Genomic DNA, 18,205 nt, shown 5'->3' with positions numbered 1-18,205 from the left:
CAACTGGTGATACAGGATTGTTATGGAAACTAACTGGGGTAGGGTGTTGGTGCTGATTTTAAGTAGTATTAAAATAACCACTAAATGACCGAAGATCAGATGTGGAGTTCCCAAAGCCCCAGAGGGAGAAAATAAAACAAAGAAACACTTCAACAGAAGAGAGTTAAGGAGACAGAAAAACAAACAAGCAAAAAACAAGTAAGCTTGCCTGGTAGACTTTTTAAACAACAAAACTGAGATCACTTGAATGAGCTCAGCTGCATAGGAAGCACAGTTACGTGCAGAGGTCAATCTCTCAGGTGATTATGTGTCAGGGTTAGTGGAAAACAGCATCTCGCTGCAGCTGTCCATGAGGGAGGCATCTAAAGGACACAAGTAGATGGGAAACAAGAGGTAGAAACTGCTAGCAGCCTAGCAGAGAGGAAAGTTTGAGCAGTGTTCATGTGGATGGGGCTGGAATCCCGGGACAGGTCTAGGTGGAGGGAGGGCTCCTCATGATAAACAGAGTACTCAAAGGAGAGGGAGTTGTGGCAGGCCTTGTCTGCCTCACAGCTTACAAGAGTGGATGAGATCGAGAGGACCGACAGTTCCACACACACAGGGAGAGACCTTGCGGTGACTGCCCGCAGCGCAGGGACCAAGTAGATCAACAGGGAGGGCTTGGGGCAGGCGTTCTCAGATGGCACCAGGACACTTGATCCCAGGTCAGTTATGGTGATCTCCCTCTTGTGATACCTAGAAATGTCCCTGGGGCAGAATCATGTCCAGCTGAGAACTTTTGATACAGAGGAGTTAAGATATGGCTAGTATGTTAGAGCTAATTGATAACAGGTAGAAATTTGTACCCAGTAAACATAAAGTATAGATTCTTTTCCACCAAATGAAACACTCAACAAAATTAACTATATATTAGGCCCCAAGAAAAAGCCTAAGTTTGAAGAAGTATATATAGAAAGTGCTGTATAGAAAAAATGTGATATATATATCACAGAAGTGCTATGTAGAAAAAATGGGAGTGTAGCGTACCTCCTCGTGGGTCACTGCTTTCCTCACCTAGGAGTCTGCTGAGACTTAAGCCTGGGTAAAGGCCTAGACCAGTGGCGGTGAGCCTATGGCTCGCATGCCGCAGCACCTTGGTTGTGTCTTTGAAAGCTCTACAAGGTGTGCGTCATTGGCCTAGCACCGGAAGTGGGTGTCAGGGTGGGTTTTGAGGAGCACTGGCACTGCCTTGCTTGGTAGCTGTGTCAGGACACTCCTTACTCCTTCCATGGACAACTGAGTTGTCTCCTCAGGTATAGGACAGGCCAGAGCCATGGTGCATAGGGCTGGGGATGTCTCTGCCACTGAGGGTGCAGAAATCTCTTCCTCTGGCAAAATAATCTCATCAGAATCTAGAAGTTCAGCCGGGCGTGGTGGCACACACCTGTAATCCCTGTACTCGGAGGCTGAGGCAGGAGGATTGCTCAAGTTGGAGGCCAGCCTGGACCACAACGTGAGTTGAGGGCCAGCCTGAACTGCATAGCAAGGCCCTGTCTCAAAAAGACAAAAAAAAAAAAGGTTCAAAAGTATTATGTACTTTTGCATCTTTTATCTCACAAGTGGTGAATTAGGATAATCAAGTGGATCTATGTTGTGTTTTACAGTATTTAAACAGGGCACCCACGGACTGTCAGTACTCTGAGCTCCCAGGAGAGACCATGGCAACTTCAGGTCTCCTCAAATTAGAGAGCCACCTCCAGAAACTACTAAACTGACTAGAGAAACCCATCCTTACAGTTTTGTTTCTCCAGAATCACTCTCGGTAGCAGGTTGTATTGGTTAGCATTCTCTAGAGGAACACAGTCAGGTTATGCGGCTCACAGGTTAGGAGGCAGGAGCGCCCACAGGGCCATCTGCGGCTGGGGAGACGGAGGCTCTGGGAGCTGCTCAGCCCACGACAGAAGCTGAAAACCGAGAGGGATCAGGGACGCAGCACTAGCCCAAGGTCGAAGGCCTGGAAGCTGCTTGGGGAGTCGGTGGTGTGGGACCATGTTGAAGCTGAAGAAACCGGAGACCAACGCTCATAGGCAGTGGCAGCCGGAGATGCACCCACCTGGGCCAGGTGCACTTTTGGGAACATACAACCTTCCTTCTTCTCACCTTCTGGGTGCCACGCCACCAGGGTGGGCCTCCCCCTGAGCTTGCTGGCCTGTACCCACTCATCCCTGCAGCAGACACGCAAGCGTGCCCTAGTCCGTGTGGGTGTTGCTTAATCCAGCTCCGTCCACACGTCGTGCTTAGTGGCCACAGTGAGAAAGGTACCTGCACCAGCGCCCCGCAGGGACTGTGAGCACTGTAGCACGAGCATGTGAGCAAAAATTCTTTAAAAATGTAAAAAAATTGTAATTAAAAAAGGATATATTGACGTTTGTATTTCTTTAGTTACTAGTGAGTTTTTATTCTTCTGTTTGTGAAAGTTGGACAGTTGTATTTCCTTATTATTTTTGGCCTGCAGGTAACTTTGGGAAGGGTCCTCAAGTGACAAAGAACTTAAGTAAATGGATGAAACAGAAAGCATGTGTCATTGTTACTTTTCTCTCGTTGCTGAGACAAAATACCCAACAACCAAAATTAAGGAAGGAAAGGTTTATTAGCTCACAGTTTGTGGAGGTTTCAGTCCCTAATCAGCTGGCTCCAAGGCAGAGTGGCACATGGCAGAAGGCAACAGTTCATGGTGGTGGAAAACAGCAAAAGTAGCAAGAGCAAAAGGGAGGAGCAGCAGCAGAGAGAGCAAGCCTCTTTCCCTCCCTTATATTGTATGCAGGCCAGCTGCCCAGGGTGGGTGTAGCACTCACATTCATAATCCCAGCATTGGACCATGAGTCAGTCACAAACTCTAGAACCTGCCCCGTGACTGCATGAGGCTTTGGGGAGACATCCAGACACAGACCATAACAGTGTGTGTAGCCCTTAGTATAGAGCTTTAAGTGGGGTGAGTCTTCCACTGGGAGCTAAAGCCCCTATGACTCATGACATCCTTGTGACGCGTGACATCCAGACATGAAAACACTACTGTTTGAAGATTAGAGAAACTGCCTGTGTGTGGTGGGGGGGATAGACATTGATTGATTGTGTGTGTGTCTCTCTCTCTTTTTTACTTTTAAGGTGGCATAAAAAGATTTGTTAGGCAGACAATTGAAAGTACTTATTTACATAGAGTATGGGCCCTCAAGAGAGACATAGGCCAATTTGGATGTGGGAGTAGTTCTGTGTTTTTGCATTGGCAATCTGTGGAATTTCTGAATTGTAGGAAGGTCCCTCTCGGTCTTGATTTCGGGAAAACGCATGGCCCACCCACAGAAGACAGTGGCCCCTTTGACAGGTGAGGGGCACGAGCCCTACCAGATGGGGGGACGGGCGACCTAAGATGTTCCGCCTAAAAACATTCTTCGAACTCTTCATCTGTTTCTTTTTCTTAAGATCACGCTCTTCCTTTTACTTTCTCAGTGAGCTAATTTATGGATTAAAAGCACAGTATCTAAGGGATTTGGAGTATACTGTAATGGGCCCAGGAAAAAGGTAGCGCAGACATCTTAGGTAAATCTGACTGTGTTCTGGAGTTGCAGTCTGCTTAAAAGTATAATTTTTTTTAGTTCTGATTTTGCTTGTCTCCACCTCCCTTTATTGCTCCCATGCTACCTTCTTCCCCCTTGAGATTTTGCTCCCTTCCCAAGGGATACAGAGGGGTTGAGGAGCTCATCTTCTTAGAATTGTTTCAGGGGGAGGAGGGATGTTGAGACCGCCATGCTGGGATTAAGCGTATCTCCCTGACTGGAGATAGGTTTTGTTGTTTGATAAACCATCATCTTTTGATAGGAAAAAAGGACAAGAACATTAATAAGTCACTGACACTTAAGCTTCATTTTATAACCAGCAAGGGCCAGAAAGTTCCCTCCCTCCCCACCCCCTTTTTTTTTCTTTTGATGGTCCCGGGGTAGAACCCAGGCTTTGCACATGCTAGGTAAATGCTGTGCCACAGAGCTACATCCCCAGCCCCAGTTGCCTCTTATTCTCAGGTCAGCCTCGGGGTATTATGTAATGCACAAAAGAACAATGTTTGGTAAAGATGAGCCTGCCAACCACTTGTTGTGGGCCAGACCCCCTTAGTTCTCTCCAAGTAAATGACGGGTTTCGCTTCCTCACTCAGGTGCTTTCTGGGGCCTGCCCTGTCCTGTCCGATGGACAGAGGCCCTGGGCCATGCGGAGCTTTGCACCTTGCGCTCGGAACTGTGCCTGCCCGGCTGGAGGAAGCAGTGGTTGTACTACTGCAAGGTGGTGGATCCGTTTGCTGCGAGCAGAATTCAGTCAGGAACCCTACAGACGCGGAGGAAGCCAGTAGCGCTTGTGCTTGGGCGGGGCATTTTGAGAGTGTGGCACCATCTGCTGGCAGCTCTTCTCCGGCTTCCCTGGTGTCCAGTCGGAGTGCTGGTCACCTTGGGACGCCGCTGCCCTGTATTTACTCAACAGTATGTTGGGCAGAAAGAGTTGCGCTCCCGCTTTTTAATTCCTTGCATGGTGTTCTGATGCAGGGCTGGTGGGGCACCCCACTCATCAGTGCAGTGTATCTTCAAAGCTTCTGATGCCCCGTGCAAATTTGTCTTTTAGAATGGTTGAACCGTCTATGGCCATACCATCCTGAACACCCCCAATCTCGTCTAGAATGGTTGAAACAATATATATTGGATGTAATCAGTTTTGAAAGAGAGAGGAACTACAGGTCTTTAAGTTTTTGAAGTAAAATTCTGATCCCCCCAGTATTTATTATGGACATTTGGAACCAGTTGAGAGAGCAGGACTGTGATTGCTGCCGTCCAGGTCTAACACGTTGGTGTGCACCCAGACTGCCTTAGTCATGGGTGTGCTCTTGCTGACCCGCGTGCAGTCAGGTACGGGTGTGATGACCCACACCTGAGCCTCGCGGCATACGCTGCACCACATGAAGACCCACCGTAAACCTACAGCATTGTCACACCATCAGAGCAGCTGTCTCTGATAGTAACTGTATTTCCACGTCTCCACAATTTTCTTAAATTGACTTTCATGGCATTTTTTTCTTTTGCTTTTTCTGTTTTTTTTTTTTTTCTTAGATACTGCCCAACTTGACTTTGAACTCTTAGGCTCAGGCAAACCTCCTGCCTCAGCTTCTTGATTAGTTGGGACTATAGGTGCATCCTTCTATGGCTAACATTGTGTGTGTGTGAGAGAGAGAGAGACAGAGAGACAGAGACAGAGACAGAGAGACAGAGAGACAGACAGAGAGAGAAAGAGAAAAAGAAAGAGAAAGAGAAAGAAAGAGAAAGAGAAAAAGGGGTCCTGGGGATTGAACTGATGCCTTTGCACTGAGTTGCATCCCTAGCCTCTTTTTTATCTTTTATTTTGATACCAAACCTTGCTTGCTAAGTTGGTCAGGCTGAGGCCAAACTTGCAGTCCTCCTTTCCCAGCCTCACAGAGTGTTGGCATTACAGAGGTTCTCTATGATGTCAGCAGTTGATTTTGATCACATACTAGTTACCCACAAGCATCCCTTCACCTTTCTTTCTTTCTTTTTCTTTCTTTTCTTTTTTCTTTTTTTTTTTTTTTTTGAGACAGGATCTTGCTGTGTAGTTCAGGCTGACCTGGGCTCACTGTATAGCCCAGGCTGGCCTTGAACTCAAGGCGATCCTCCTGCCTCAGCCTCCCCAATCCTGGGGTTGCACATGGGCACCACTACACCCAGCTTGCAGAACACTTTTCCATCTTAAACAGTCTGAGACTTTCAGAGATTTTACTTCCCTTTGGGCAGTGGCTGGAAACCTTCTTATTGCGGTTGTGTGCCAGCTTCACCATTGCCACCTAGCCTGTCTCGCCATCTCTGCGAGGCGCGGCTGAGCCCGCAGTGTGGCGGCACATGCAGGAGTAAGCAAAGCGGCACGCGTGGATGGCTGCATGGACGCGGTGACCCCAGCCAAGAACAGGACGCTGTGAGGCCAGGAGCTGCCCTCCGCGTCTGCCTGTGGGTAGGGGTGCCCCGAGCTTTATGAGTTAGGCGAGAATGTCCCCCAGAAGCCTCGTGTCCGGAGCTGGGCCTTTTGGAAGGTGGCTGCAGGGCTGGTGGGGCACCCCACCCATCAGTGCAGTCATCTGCTGAAGGGCTGGCGCTGACGTGCCGGTGGGAGGTGGGGTTTGGTCAGAAGAGGCGGTTCCTGGGGGGCCGCCTGGAAGGGGCCCTGTCCCTGCCCACCCCTCTGTGCTTCCTGGGTGCCCCGAGCTGAGCACTTCCCACGGCAGACCCTCCCACCGTGCCCTTGTGCCCTGGAGCCAGCTGACTGCAGCGAGTTCTTTAAAACAGCTGAGACAAGCTGGCCTGCAGTCGTGGTTGTCGGTGCTGTTTCGCCCACAGGAAAGCCGCCGGACGGAAGAAAGTGGCGTGGCTTTGCCTCTTGTTCCTCTTTCTGAAGTGGTTGAGGGGCTCCAGGGTCACCCCGGCGCAGCCTCTTTGACCGCTTCAGGCACTCTGCCAGCCGGTCGTGAGCCAGCGAAGCCTCTCTCCGGGTCGGGGAGGTGGACACGGAGGTGCAGGCGGAGAGCCTGGCTTCCGCAGTCTCGGGTCCTGGCAACCATGTGAATAGGACAGGATTAAAGTGTGCTGCGAATGGGCAAGGCGATCTGTGTGCAGAGGGAGGTAGAGCTATCACTAATCACGGTTCTGGAAATGTCAAGGTTGTAATTCGTTCAGGTTAAGTTTATAACTTATTCTGTCATAGATGCATATTTTACTTCGTGTCTCCTGCACATCCAAGACTGTGCCTGCTGCCAGGGTTGCCAGGGAGCGGCCCCGGGCCTCACGGGCCATATAGTGGATGATGCAGTAAGGAGCCGGGCCGCAGAGGGGCTTGTGTGAAGGCCTGAGGTGGTGGAGGAAGACTTCGTGCGGAGGGAGAGGCAGCGTCAGGTGGCGCGTGTTCACAGCTAGCCGTGCGCACAGAGCAGGAGAGGTCTCAGCGGAGCTTCAAGGCTGGACAGGACCCAGGGCGGAGCAGAGGACAGGGACGCAGGGGCAGCGGCAGTTTATCGTTCCTGCCGGGCGGGGGGTGGAGAGCAGCAGGGGTCAGTGATGCCTGGCATGGGTCGGGGAGAGATGTGGAGAGCTGAGTCGCACGGACAGATGTGGTTAGAGAGCAGGGAGAGTGGACTGTAGCAAGGCCGGCTGGGCTCCTGCGACCAGGGGGGAGCCTGCAATCGGTCTGGGACAGTGCTGACCTGCGCTGGAAGGAGGCAGCGGGGAGGCCAGCAGGGGCGCAAGCTGCGGTGTGGAGGAGAGCCAGGCTCAGGTCAAGGCACAGCCCTGGGAGGCACAGGGCCAGGTGTGCAGACGGGTGGGGGCTTGGTCTCGAGAAGGGATTCCCAGCTAGACGGAAGCACAGCTTTGCCGGTGGTTCGCAGCCCTCGGAGACTTCCGGCCCGTTCCTATCCACACATGTGGTCTGCTGCCGTCCTTCGTGCGGCCGGTGAGCCCGAGTGGCCCCTGCTCCTCGTGGCTTCCGGGGTGCCCTTGGATCTGCCCTTGTCGCTGTGGCCGCTGCTCGCCTTGTGCTGTTGTCCCGCCTGTGGGTGCAGCCTCCTGCTGGCCCTCCAGGGTCTCCTCCGGACGTGTGGCCTCACACAAGGTACTCACAGTGAGGGCTGTGTGCCGGCTTGCCGCAGGCTGGGTGGATTAGACAGTGCAGCACCTGCCTCGTATGTGCAGCCCTGGAGTCCATCCCCAGCGCTGGGTGAAGAAGATTTAAACCTAGAAGCCTACTGTCCCATAGTTTAGGGGTCAGAAGTCACATTAGGTGTGGACAGGGCTGCGCTCCCTCAGAGGCTCCGGGGAGGGTCCTCCTTTGCTGCTTCCTGCTGGCGGCTCAGGAGTCCCAGCTCCCCTCATTCCCTCTTCACCCGCCCCCCGCCAGGGTCTCAGAGCCGCCTCTCTCCTCGTGCAGCTATGGGTGCTAAACCTGGGGTCTCTCGTCCCTTAGCCTCACAGCCCCTGTAAGCCGCTGTGCGTGGGTCCTGGGAGTTGGGAGGCCCAGTTCCCCTCCCTCACGTCCTGACGGGACCAGAGGCTGACAAGTGTGCCTCGGCCCACCCCTGGGGAGTGTCTGCCAGTCGCTCAGCCTGAATTATCTCCTCAACCTGAACTCTCTCACCTTGTTTCCCCAGGTCACGGGCGCGGCTGCTCACCGTCTGCTCCTGTCTGGACCTTCGGCTCCGCTCCGCCAGGTGCTCAGGTGGGAAGTCTGCGTCCCCTGGCTCTGTCCTCGTCAACTTGCTTGTGGCTGTGCTTCAATGCGTGGAACAAGGCCCACCTTACAAGAGGGAGGTGGGAAGGAGTCTATTACTCCCATTTCCTGCTAGCGCTGAGGCCTTGGCCACACCCTCCAGCTCCTCAGCTGGGAAGTGGGTGTCACAAGAGAAAACCTGTGTCTCGAGTGCTCAGGAGGTCTCTGCAGCTGTCGCTGCTGCTGGTGGCTGGGACATTGTCCCCTTGAACTGTCCCCAGAAAGACATGCGGCTAATTCCACATTTGCTTTAGAGTCTCCTAAAGCATCACGGCACTTCCCCTGTGACCTTTGGTGGTCCTACTAGTGCAGGGCACCTGGTAAGATGGCCCTTGCCCTTGCTGTGGCCTCCTCAGTGAGCCTGGACCACTGAGTCCATGTGACACGCACCGTGACATTGCTGCTTTGCCAGTTGGGGTTCAGCCCGCATGCGGTACCCCGCTCTGAAATGCCTGTCTGCAGCCATGTCGCAGATGCCTGTCCTGGTCCCTGACCCATCATGCCGGTGCTCGGCGTTACTCTGAGGTTGTATGTCATCATTAAGCAAAAGGCCATTGTTTGCGTTCTGTGTCCTGCACGTGCTCTGCAGTAGTGCCATCTTCGGCTCCTCACTCACCGCTTTCTGCCCATGCCTGCTTGTGGGGCACCGTCTCTCCATCTCACGGTGCCACCAGGTCTTGCTTACACTGCTCTTCCCAAGAGGCTGTCCTGGCCATGCAGCCTGGGGCCTCCCCGTCACTGTCCCTTGCGCCTATGTCTGGCTTGTGGGAGACACGCTGGTGTCTGCGTGAGGACCAGCACAGTGAGCTGAGTGAGCGCTCGGCAGAAGCTGAGGGAGTGGCTGTGCGAGAGGGTTGAAGGGCAGCCTGTCCTCCCTGTGTGAGATGTGTGCCTCAGAAACACTGCCTGGGTCCTGGGGCGTAAGGAGAGGGAGCCGACGCCGCTAACTGCTGCTCTCGCCTCTTCTTTTCCAGACACCGCCTGCATCGCACTCGAGATGATCTGATGTCCTGAGTCAGACGCTTGCTAACCATGATGGCCACACAGACACTGAGTATAGACAGCTATCAAGATGGGCAGCAAGTGAGCGCCTGCCTTTACTCTGCATGCTAGTTGCCGCCCGCGGGCGTGGCGCTGAAAGGTGGACAGTGCTCTGTGTATCCATCGTTCAATCTCTGTGAGGTTGCACGTTTAATCGTCAGTATGTTATGCTTTGCTGTATGTTGGCATGCAGAAAGATAAGCTATAGAATTGCTCAGACTAGTTCTTCAGTAGTACCAAGCTTGCTAGTAATTTTAGCACCCCTCCCCCGCAACTTACCTTTTTAAAGTCAGTGTTAATTAGCATTGTGGCTTTTGAAGAAAAGCTGGATTCTTTCCTAGCATATAGAAGGCCCTGGATTAGTATTTTATACTTTGTTTTGTTTTTGTAGTGGGAATCAAACTTAGGACCTCGTGCTTGCCAGGCGGGCACTGTGCCACTGAGCTATCTCCCCAGCAGAATTAGTATTTTATTTTATTTTATTTTATTTTATTTTATTTTTTTTGGTTTTTCTCTGGTACCAGGAACCGAACTCACGACCTTGCGCTTGCCAGGCAGGCGCTTTTGCCGTTGAGCTAAATCCCCAGCCCCCAGGATTAGTATTTTAAAAGAAAAGACAATCTGTGCTCTTGAGCTCTCCACCCTGTCCTCCCTCCCTTTGTTTTCTGGTGTTGGGAGGAACCCAGGGCTTGGTGTGTTCTGGGCCCCACTCTACCATTGAGCTCGTTCCTTAAACACGGTAGATTTGCTTGTGGTGCTACAATTGAACGTGGTGCTTTCACACTGTGCTGCCTCCCTAGCGCTTGCTTGCTTTTTATCTCTCTATCTATCTCTCTGCCTATCTATTTATCATCTATCTATCTATCTGTCTGTCGTCTTTTTGAAATAGGGTCTTGCTATGCAGTTCAGGCCGGACTTGAACTCACTTTGTAGCCTAGGCTGGTCTCGAACTTGCAAAGATCCTCCTGCCTCAGTCTCCCGAGTGCTGGGATTACAGGCATGCGCCACCATGCCTGGCTCCCCAGCACTTTTTAAAAAAAAAAAAAAATTAAGACAGTGTTCTCCAAATTGCCCAGTCGAGACTTGAACTTGTACTCCTCGTGCCTCAGCCTCCCAGAGTGTCCAAGCTAATTTTGATAATCATAGATTCTCATGTTTGTGTCACAAAACTGAGAGCTAAGCTGACCAACTTTTACATGGGAGTTCTGAGGTTTCACCTGCCCAGGAATAAGTGTATGAGGCACTGTCCCAGTAACCCACCCAGCAGAGTTAGTATTGATCTTCCTGCCTTAGGTGTACTTGGATGGCTGCGCTGTGACGTGGGTGACCCCTCGACCCCCCCCCCCCCCCCGTGAGTGGAGTCCCCTGCTGCAGTGCGTTGTGTCTGTGTGTGGGTGTTGTGTGCTGTGTGACCTGCGGAAGTTTAGGAGAAGGAGCTTAGCGGAGGCGCTGAGTGCTGCCTGCCCTATGTGTTCTGCACGGGGCAGCCAGCCTTGCCCCCTGTGCTCCTGCTTACGGTAGGAGTCGGAGGCTTCTTGCTCCTTGCTGCTCTGCAGAGGGTTGAGTGAGATCGAGGCGGAGGCTTGGCCATCTGTCAGCAGGCTAGCCCAGCCCTCGGTCCTGTCCCAGCTTTTTTTTTTTTTTTTTTTGTCTTTGAGACAGGGTCTCGCTATGCAGTTCAGGCTGGCCTTGAGCTCACTTTGTAGCCCAGGCTGGTCTCGAACTCACAATGATCCTCCTGCCTCAGCCTTCCAAGTGCTGGAATTACAGGCATGCCCATCCATGCCTGCCTGGATATGGGAGATTTCAACCCTCCCACAAATATGTGGCATATTTGATTTTGAGTTGTTTTTAGAAGACAAAAGAGTTTGGAGTACAGTGGTATTTCGATTCACAAATGCTTTTGTTTGCAAACAATTTGATTCACAAACAGAGCGTTTGGCAAAATTTTGTTTCTATTTGTGAAATCTGCATTGGGTGACAAAGACAACCGTGGCCATCTTTCTGCCACATAAGCACAAACATGGCCATTTCTTCCAGAATTGTGGAACAAGTTAAGTTCATGAACCGAAGTCCCCCTGTTTTGTTATTGTCCCTCATTAAATTACTAAACGTGAGGCTGTAGAGCAAGAAGACATAAAAGGTTTCATATGTAGTGTTTTCCTTGGTGGTGTATAGTTGCAATTTTTAAAATCATAAGCATTTCGCACATTTTGGTCATCTCAGTTCTTAAGCAGTTGGTACTCATTTTTAAAGTATATTAAATTCAAAGGCGTTTTGTTGGTACTGTAGTTTCGCTGTTGCCAGCCACATTAAGTGTCTGATTGTGTTCCTGTTTGGGAATAGAATGTAATTTCTTTTATGTTCAGTGACAGGAATTCTCCTCCTTTTATAGATGCAAGTGGTAACAGAGTTAAAAACGGAGCAAGATCCAGTTTGCTCTGAACCAGATGCGGAAGGAGTGAGCCCTCCCCCCGTGGAGTCTCAGACCCCGATGGATGCGGACAAGCAGGCCATTTATAGGTAGCACTGGGGTGTGGGCGCCTGGGTTTTCAGAGGACCAGCAGAGGCAGACATGGTAGATGCCGCCCGGAGCCAGTGGCAAGACAGGATGGGGGGGTGCCACTGTGGAGTGGTGTGCAGCTCCTCGGGGGAAACCTCACTGGGTGAAGTTGCTGTTACTTGTAACAACTAAAAGAGAACGTTTTGCAGTATCAATGTATATTTTAGGTAATCTTCCCAAAGAAATCTTTAGATCCCTATGGCCTTGTTTGTGTGTGTGTGTGCTGCTGGGGATCAGACCCAGGGCCGTGCTTCTGCTAAGCAAGGGCTCTGCCCCTGAGCCACACCGCAGCCCAGACTCAGATGGGCTTGGGGAGGATTCCACCAAGCACATGAAGGAGAAAGCAACAGCGAGTCTGCAGTCTCTCCAGAAAAGAGGAGAGGGGGAGTGCTGCCCAGCTCACTAGGAACTGATTTATTCTGACGCTAGAACAGAGAAAGACAGTATAAAACAAAACACAGAGCAGCATCCCATCGTATCAGTGAAATGCTAACAAAACCCATCAGTATATAAAAAGAAAACATCTAGTGCCCCAGTGGAGTGTATCCTGCAATATAAGACCGGTTCAGCATTAAAAAGTCCACCGGTGCACAAAATACCTTGATTCTTCTTTGTTCCACAGTCCCCTCCCCTCCCTGCAGCCCCCTCCCCTTTAAAAAAGTCCAGAGTGGGATCCACAGGTGAGAATGTCCACTGATGCCGGAAAGTACCAGACAGACTCTAGTCCGTAACCATCCAATGACGGCTAAAAGTCAGGTAAGGGCAGGGTCGGGCACTCTCCTCACCTGAGGCAGGGCATCCACAGAACAGCGTACAGCCCACGTCCTAGTTAGCAGTGAGGACACAGTACTTGCCCCAAGACTGAGGGTAGAGCAAGAATGCTCGCTGTCGTACTCCTGCCCAGCCCTGAAAGGGAAGCTCCAGCCCAGCCTGAACGGCAGGGCTGAGAATGAAAGGCATCGTGGAGGAGAGACGTGTCAGAGGGAGGAGTGAACGGGTGTGCAGTGGCTCACACCTGCGGTCCCACCTGGGCCACGTAGTGGGTGCAAGGCCACCTGAGCTATGTAAGACTGTCTCAGAAAAACAAAAACAAAGCTGATTGTGCATAAGTGGAAATGGTCTAAACAGAGAAATTCCAAAAACCTCCCCAAACTTCTACAACTAAGTGATTTTAGTGAGGTTGTAGGGTACAAGGGCAAGATACAAATCCTACCTCTATACCAGTAATGTACAATTAGAAACTTAAAAGGAACTGGATGTGGTGGTGCACAGCTGTAATCCAGCATTCAGGAGACTGAGGCAGGAGGATTGCCATGAATGTGAGGCCAGCCTGGACTCTAGAGTGAGTTCAAGGCAACCTGGACTACATAGCAAGACCATGTCTCAGAAGGAAACAAAGACAGGCAGATAGACAGACAGACAGAAAGAAAGAAGGAATGAAAGAAACTTTAAAAGGCAGTACTATTTATAAGAGCTTTCTTATACCTAAGAAAATTAAGTATAAACCCTTTGTGCTGAAAACTATAAAATGCTGGTGTAAGCAATCAAAAACCTGAATAAATCACAGGCCATCCTCTGTTCCTGGGTTAGAAGAGCCAGTGTGGTTAGGATACCAGTATCTTCAAATAGGCTATAGACTTAACTAAGTCCCAAGCCAAGTCCTTGCAGGATGTTTCTGTACAAACAAGCAAACTAATTCTAAATTGTATGCAGAACACAAAATTAGAACAACTTTTTTTCTTGGAAACAGAGTCTCATTTTGTAGTCGCTGGCCTTGAACTCACTATGTAGCCCAGGCTGGCCTGAAACTAGTGATGACCCTCCTGCCTCAGCCTCCTGAGTGCTGGGATTATAGCTGTGTACCACCATGGCTGGCTAGAACAGTATTAGAAAAGAAAAAGTTGGAGGAATGCACCTACCTTGTTTTTAAAAGTTACTGTGACATTACAGTACTTGAGACATGGTGCCAATGCAGGGAAGCCGTATACATGAGGGCGTGAAACAAAGTCCAGAAATACATGCGATGGCCGGGCGTGGTGGTGCACTCCTGTAATCCCAGCACACAGGAGGCTGAGGCGGGAGGATCGTTGTGAGTTCAAGGCCAGCCTGGGCTACAAAGTGAGCTCAAGGCCAGCCTGAACTGCTTAGCGAGACCCTGTCTCAAAAAGACAGAAATAGATGCGATGAAAATGCATCATTTGACTGCTGATGGAGGTGCAAAAATAGTTCAGCTCATCCTGAGCAAATGTGTTGGGACCAGGCGCATGTCATATGTGTCCAAAACAAAAGCCAGCAAGCCTCAGCTTGGCCTCACATCTTATACACATTTTCTCTAAATGGATTACAGCTCTGATGTAGGTTTAAAAATTGTAATTCTGTCAGTCTTTCTGGGTTAGGCAAAAAGTTCTTAGGACAGCAAGAACATGATTTATAAAATCAAAAGTTGAAAAATGGGACCTGATCAAAATTTAAAACTTTTGCTGTGGCAAAAATGCTGCTAAGAGAATGAAAAGACAAACTGCACGCCGGAGGAGGTGCTGGAGGGTCACGTGGCCCTTTGAGGAGTTGTGTCTAGGTTAGAACAAGATTCTTCAAAGCTCAGTAATGAGAAAAACCAGCTCTGCAGTGACAAACAGACAAAGGAGGTGGACAGTGCTGCATCCACCCAAGAGGACCCACAGGCAGCAAAATGCCGAGGAGGAGACGCGCTCAGCACCACTGGCCATCAGAGAAATGCAGGTGAAACTCGGGATGAAGCCACCGTCAGGACAGCTGAAGCGAGGGACAGTGGCCGCACCTAGGGCCCGGTGCTGCTCAGCCGGGATGCACCTGCGCTGCCACCCGGCACAAACTCTGTCACTTCCTCACACTGCATGTGAGCTAGCAGGGCCACAGACTCCTGCTTGTCACCCCACAGAAGAGAGAACTGAAGCTCACACAAGCTCGTGTCAGGCCCTGCGAGAGTCTCATCTTGACCATGGTAAAGTGCACGTGCGCTCACCATCTAGGCCGTCTTTTGGGGTGCAGGTCAGGTTGCTCATTTCACTGCCATTGTCCACCTCTGGGGGTTTCATCCTCAAACTGAAACACATTGCCCACTAAACACTGGCCTGCTCTCTGTTCCTCTCCCATTTTCCTGCTTATTTCTATGAATTCCTCCATTCCAGAGAGTGTCATCTAAGCATCACCCTCCAGTGCAGTGCTTGTCTCTTTGTGATTGGCTTCTTTTTTCTTCTGTGATGTCTTCAAGGTCCATGTGTGTTGTCGTGTGTCAGAGTCGCCTTCCTTTCAAAGCTGAGTAGTATTCTGTGCTACTGTTATATCCGTCCGTCAGTGGACCTTGGGTTGCTTCCACCTTTTGACTTTTCTTAATGCAGCTGTGAGCATAAGTGTGCAGATACCCGTTCAGTTGTTCGCTAATGTTCATAGGTGCCTTACTCACGACTGTCAGGAACCGGAAGCAACCTCAGGGATTCTCAGCCGAGGGGTGGCGAGAAGCGATAGCGCCATGCGGCGCTGTGACGGGGCAGCGGAAGGAGAGAGTATGGGTCCACGGCAGAACTGGCGTGATTTCCAGCTGCACGTGCCGAGCGAGTGATGCTGCCCTCGGAGGGCTGAAACAGTATGGTTCACCTACGTGGGCTTTTCAATAGCACCCAGCCCTGGTGGAGGGGACCAAGGCAGTGATGGCCTCGGCTCGGGTGTGGCCTTGGGCACAGTGCAGCAGAGGGAGCGAGAGGAGGGCCGGGTGGTCTCGGAGCGCTCTGCTGTGGATCGTGGCGGTGCTCACACACTCACGGTGGGAAATGTGTGGGTCTGTATGGCAGGAGCAGTCCGTTCTACTGTCGGATAATTTGTCAAATAAAAGCTTTGAAATGCATTGGTCAGGATGCTTTAAGACCTTGGTTTCCTATGCCTCAGAACAAACCCAATTAAAAATATTGCATAAAACAATTCCACTCAGAATTGCCACAAAAACCATAAAACTAGGGATAAACCTCAACATCAAGTATTCCAGAACTACACAGAGAAAACAGTAAAAATGGTAATGAAGAATGTAAGCAGAAACCAACTAGTAGAGAGCGATTCCGATCCCTGCATAAGCACACTTAGTGCCGGGCATGGTCTGCGCACCTGTAATCCCAGCACTTGGGAGGCTGAGGCAGGATGAGTGTTGCTAGTTTGAGGCCAGGATGGGCTAGATAGTGAGTTCAAGGCCAGCCAGAGCTACATAGCGAGACCTTGTCTGAAACAAAACAAAACAAAGCGGAAGCGCTTAGTGTCCTAAAAGTTTCACTTTGCCTGAGCTAATTTATAAATTTAAGGCAGTACCATCTCAGTCGAACAGAACCCAAAGCAATATGTATATGGTGATTCTAAAATTCATCTGGTGGAAAATGTACAAGATAACTGATTTTTGTAAAAAGAACAGTGTAAATAAAGTCCCACCAAAGGTTTTGTTTTGTTTTATTTTGCTTTTTTAACCCTTACCATCTTGAAAAGAAGAGGAGGCCATCTCAGCCGCGTTGGCGAGTCCTCCCATGCTGGGGCGTGTAGACAGCTACAGCCAGTCACTGATTAGCGTGGTCACTGCAGGGATGCAGCAGAACTGAGAGCTCAGAGGGAGCCCCAGGCGTATATGAAAATGTAAATGGGGGTCTTTCAAATCAGTAGGCAGAAGACAAGCTAAATACCAGAGGACCTATTGACTATTTGGGAAAAAAATTCCCAAGTGCCTTGTTCATAAAAATCCAGCTGAAGCCAGGCATAGTGGTGCACACCTATAATCCCAGTTGGGAGGCTGAGACAGAAGGATTGCTCAAGTTTGAGGCCAGCCTGGGCTACATAATGAGCTTAAGACCAGCTTGAACTCCATAGTGAGACCCTGTCTCTCAACAACCCCTACCAAAAAAATCCGATTGAAGGTTTAAACATATATAAGAAATTTGAAGAAAACATAGGAAAATGTGTGTAGCGATCAGTTAAGGATGCCTTATAAGTGAACACAAACTCAAAACATCACTGATAAAACTGATAAAAACTGCAAAACTAGCCCTTTATACGACGAGCAATGTTATAGACGAGTCCTGTGACCGCAGACTGGGAGCACATGTATGTGACAAAGGCAAAGTAGTAATACCCTAAAACCTTGAAGCAGTCAGCAAGAAAAAGACAAATAGCCTAAAGCACAAGCGGCAAAGCAGGCAAGGCCCGGAGGAGACGGTGAGGGCCCAGCATGAAAAAACATTCAATGTGGAGATCATTTTCTCTGTCTACCAGGTGTCAAAATAAAAAAGAGGAGGCCAGGCACAGGTGCACACCTGTCATCCCAGCTACTCCGGAGGCAGAGGAGTGGGCCATAGCCTGGGCGACCTAGCAAGACCCTGTCTCAAAGTCAGTTAGTAAACATTAAATATATGGGTTCTCGTATGAGAACCCCAAATAGCAATGAAGACTAAAATACAGGCAAGGTGGTGGGAAACAGGGAGGTGAGCTCTTTGGAGATAAGGAAGGGTCCCAGAGGAAAGGGGGCGCGCTGGTTGATACACAGGCCAACCTACCAAGACAGAATTAACTGTTACGTATCACAAACACACTAATTGTCTTGGTTATTTTTCTCATTGCTAAGGCAAAATACCTGGCATCCACGAGTTTAAAGGAGGAAAGGTTCATCTGGTTCACAGTTTGTAGAGGGTTCAGTCCACAGTTGGCTGGCTCCAAGGCAGAGGGGCATCGCAGAGGAAAAACAGCTCATCATGTGGCAGGCAGAAGGCAGTGAGCAGCAACAACAGCAGCAGCCTGCCTTCTTTCTGTCCCTCTTTATTCCATCCAGGCCAGGAGCCTTTTGATTGGTGCCACTCTCACCATGGTGGGGCTTCCATTATCCACCCCCTTAATCCCAGTTTCACTCTCTAAATCCATATTCACACACCCTAATCCAGCCACCTTGAAAGCTCCCCACCTATGGGCACATGAGGCATTGGGGTGACATCTAGATATAAACCATAATAGTAATGCATTTTTGGAAAGTCTGGTGGCTATAGCCCCCACAGGTCCCCAGAACTCAGAGGGGGTGTGATGAATAGCTTTTCTATTTTCTGCTTGCCTGCCTGCTTCCCTCCCTCCCCACTTTCTTTCTTTCTTTTTCTTTCTTTCTTTCTTTCTTTCTTTTTCTTTCTTTCTTTCTTTCTTTCTTTCTTTCTTTCTTTCTTTCTTTCTTTCTTTCTTTCTTTTTCTCTTTCTTTCTTTCTTTCATTTCAT

At 50.1% G+C, this 18,205-nt stretch overlaps 1 protein-coding gene and 1 long non-coding RNA gene across 4 annotated transcripts in view; both read left to right on the top strand.

Moving 5' to 3' along the window:
* The first annotated feature begins 5,755 nt into the window (after positions 1-5,755).
* The window catches only part of Pknox1 (PBX/knotted 1 homeobox 1), a 33,925-nt gene continuing 21,475 nt past the window's right edge, over positions 5,756-18,205 (top strand). For 2 of the 3 annotated variants that reach the window (XM_005375801.2, XM_005375800.2), the window contains exons 1-4: positions 5,756-7,686; positions 8,222-8,289; positions 9,315-9,423; positions 11,777-11,904. In XM_005375801.2, the coding sequence (XP_005375858.1) occupies positions 9,373-9,423; positions 11,777-11,904 (179 nt within the window). In that variant the 5' untranslated portion in view covers positions 5,756-7,686; positions 8,222-8,289; positions 9,315-9,372. Of the gene's footprint in view, positions 7,687-8,221; positions 8,290-9,314; positions 9,482-11,776; positions 11,905-18,205 lie in introns of all 3 variants that reach the window. The other variant, XM_005375802.2, reaches the window with a different exon arrangement.
* LOC106146759 lies at positions 14,057-15,898 on the top strand. The gene is made up of 2 exons (XR_001231334.1): positions 14,057-14,924; positions 15,374-15,898. It is a non-coding gene; the product is annotated as an uncharacterized LOC106146759 (long non-coding RNA).

The sequence above is a fragment of the Chinchilla lanigera genome, unplaced genomic scaffold (genome assembly GCF_000276665.1).
Source record: "Chinchilla lanigera isolate Chin_1 unplaced genomic scaffold, ChiLan1.0 scaffold00006, whole genome shotgun sequence".
In the NCBI taxonomy this organism is placed as follows: domain Eukaryota; kingdom Metazoa; phylum Chordata; class Mammalia; order Rodentia; family Chinchillidae; genus Chinchilla; species Chinchilla lanigera.
Note: the sequence above shows the minus strand (reverse complement) of the source record. Positions and strands in the feature narration are given on the sequence as shown.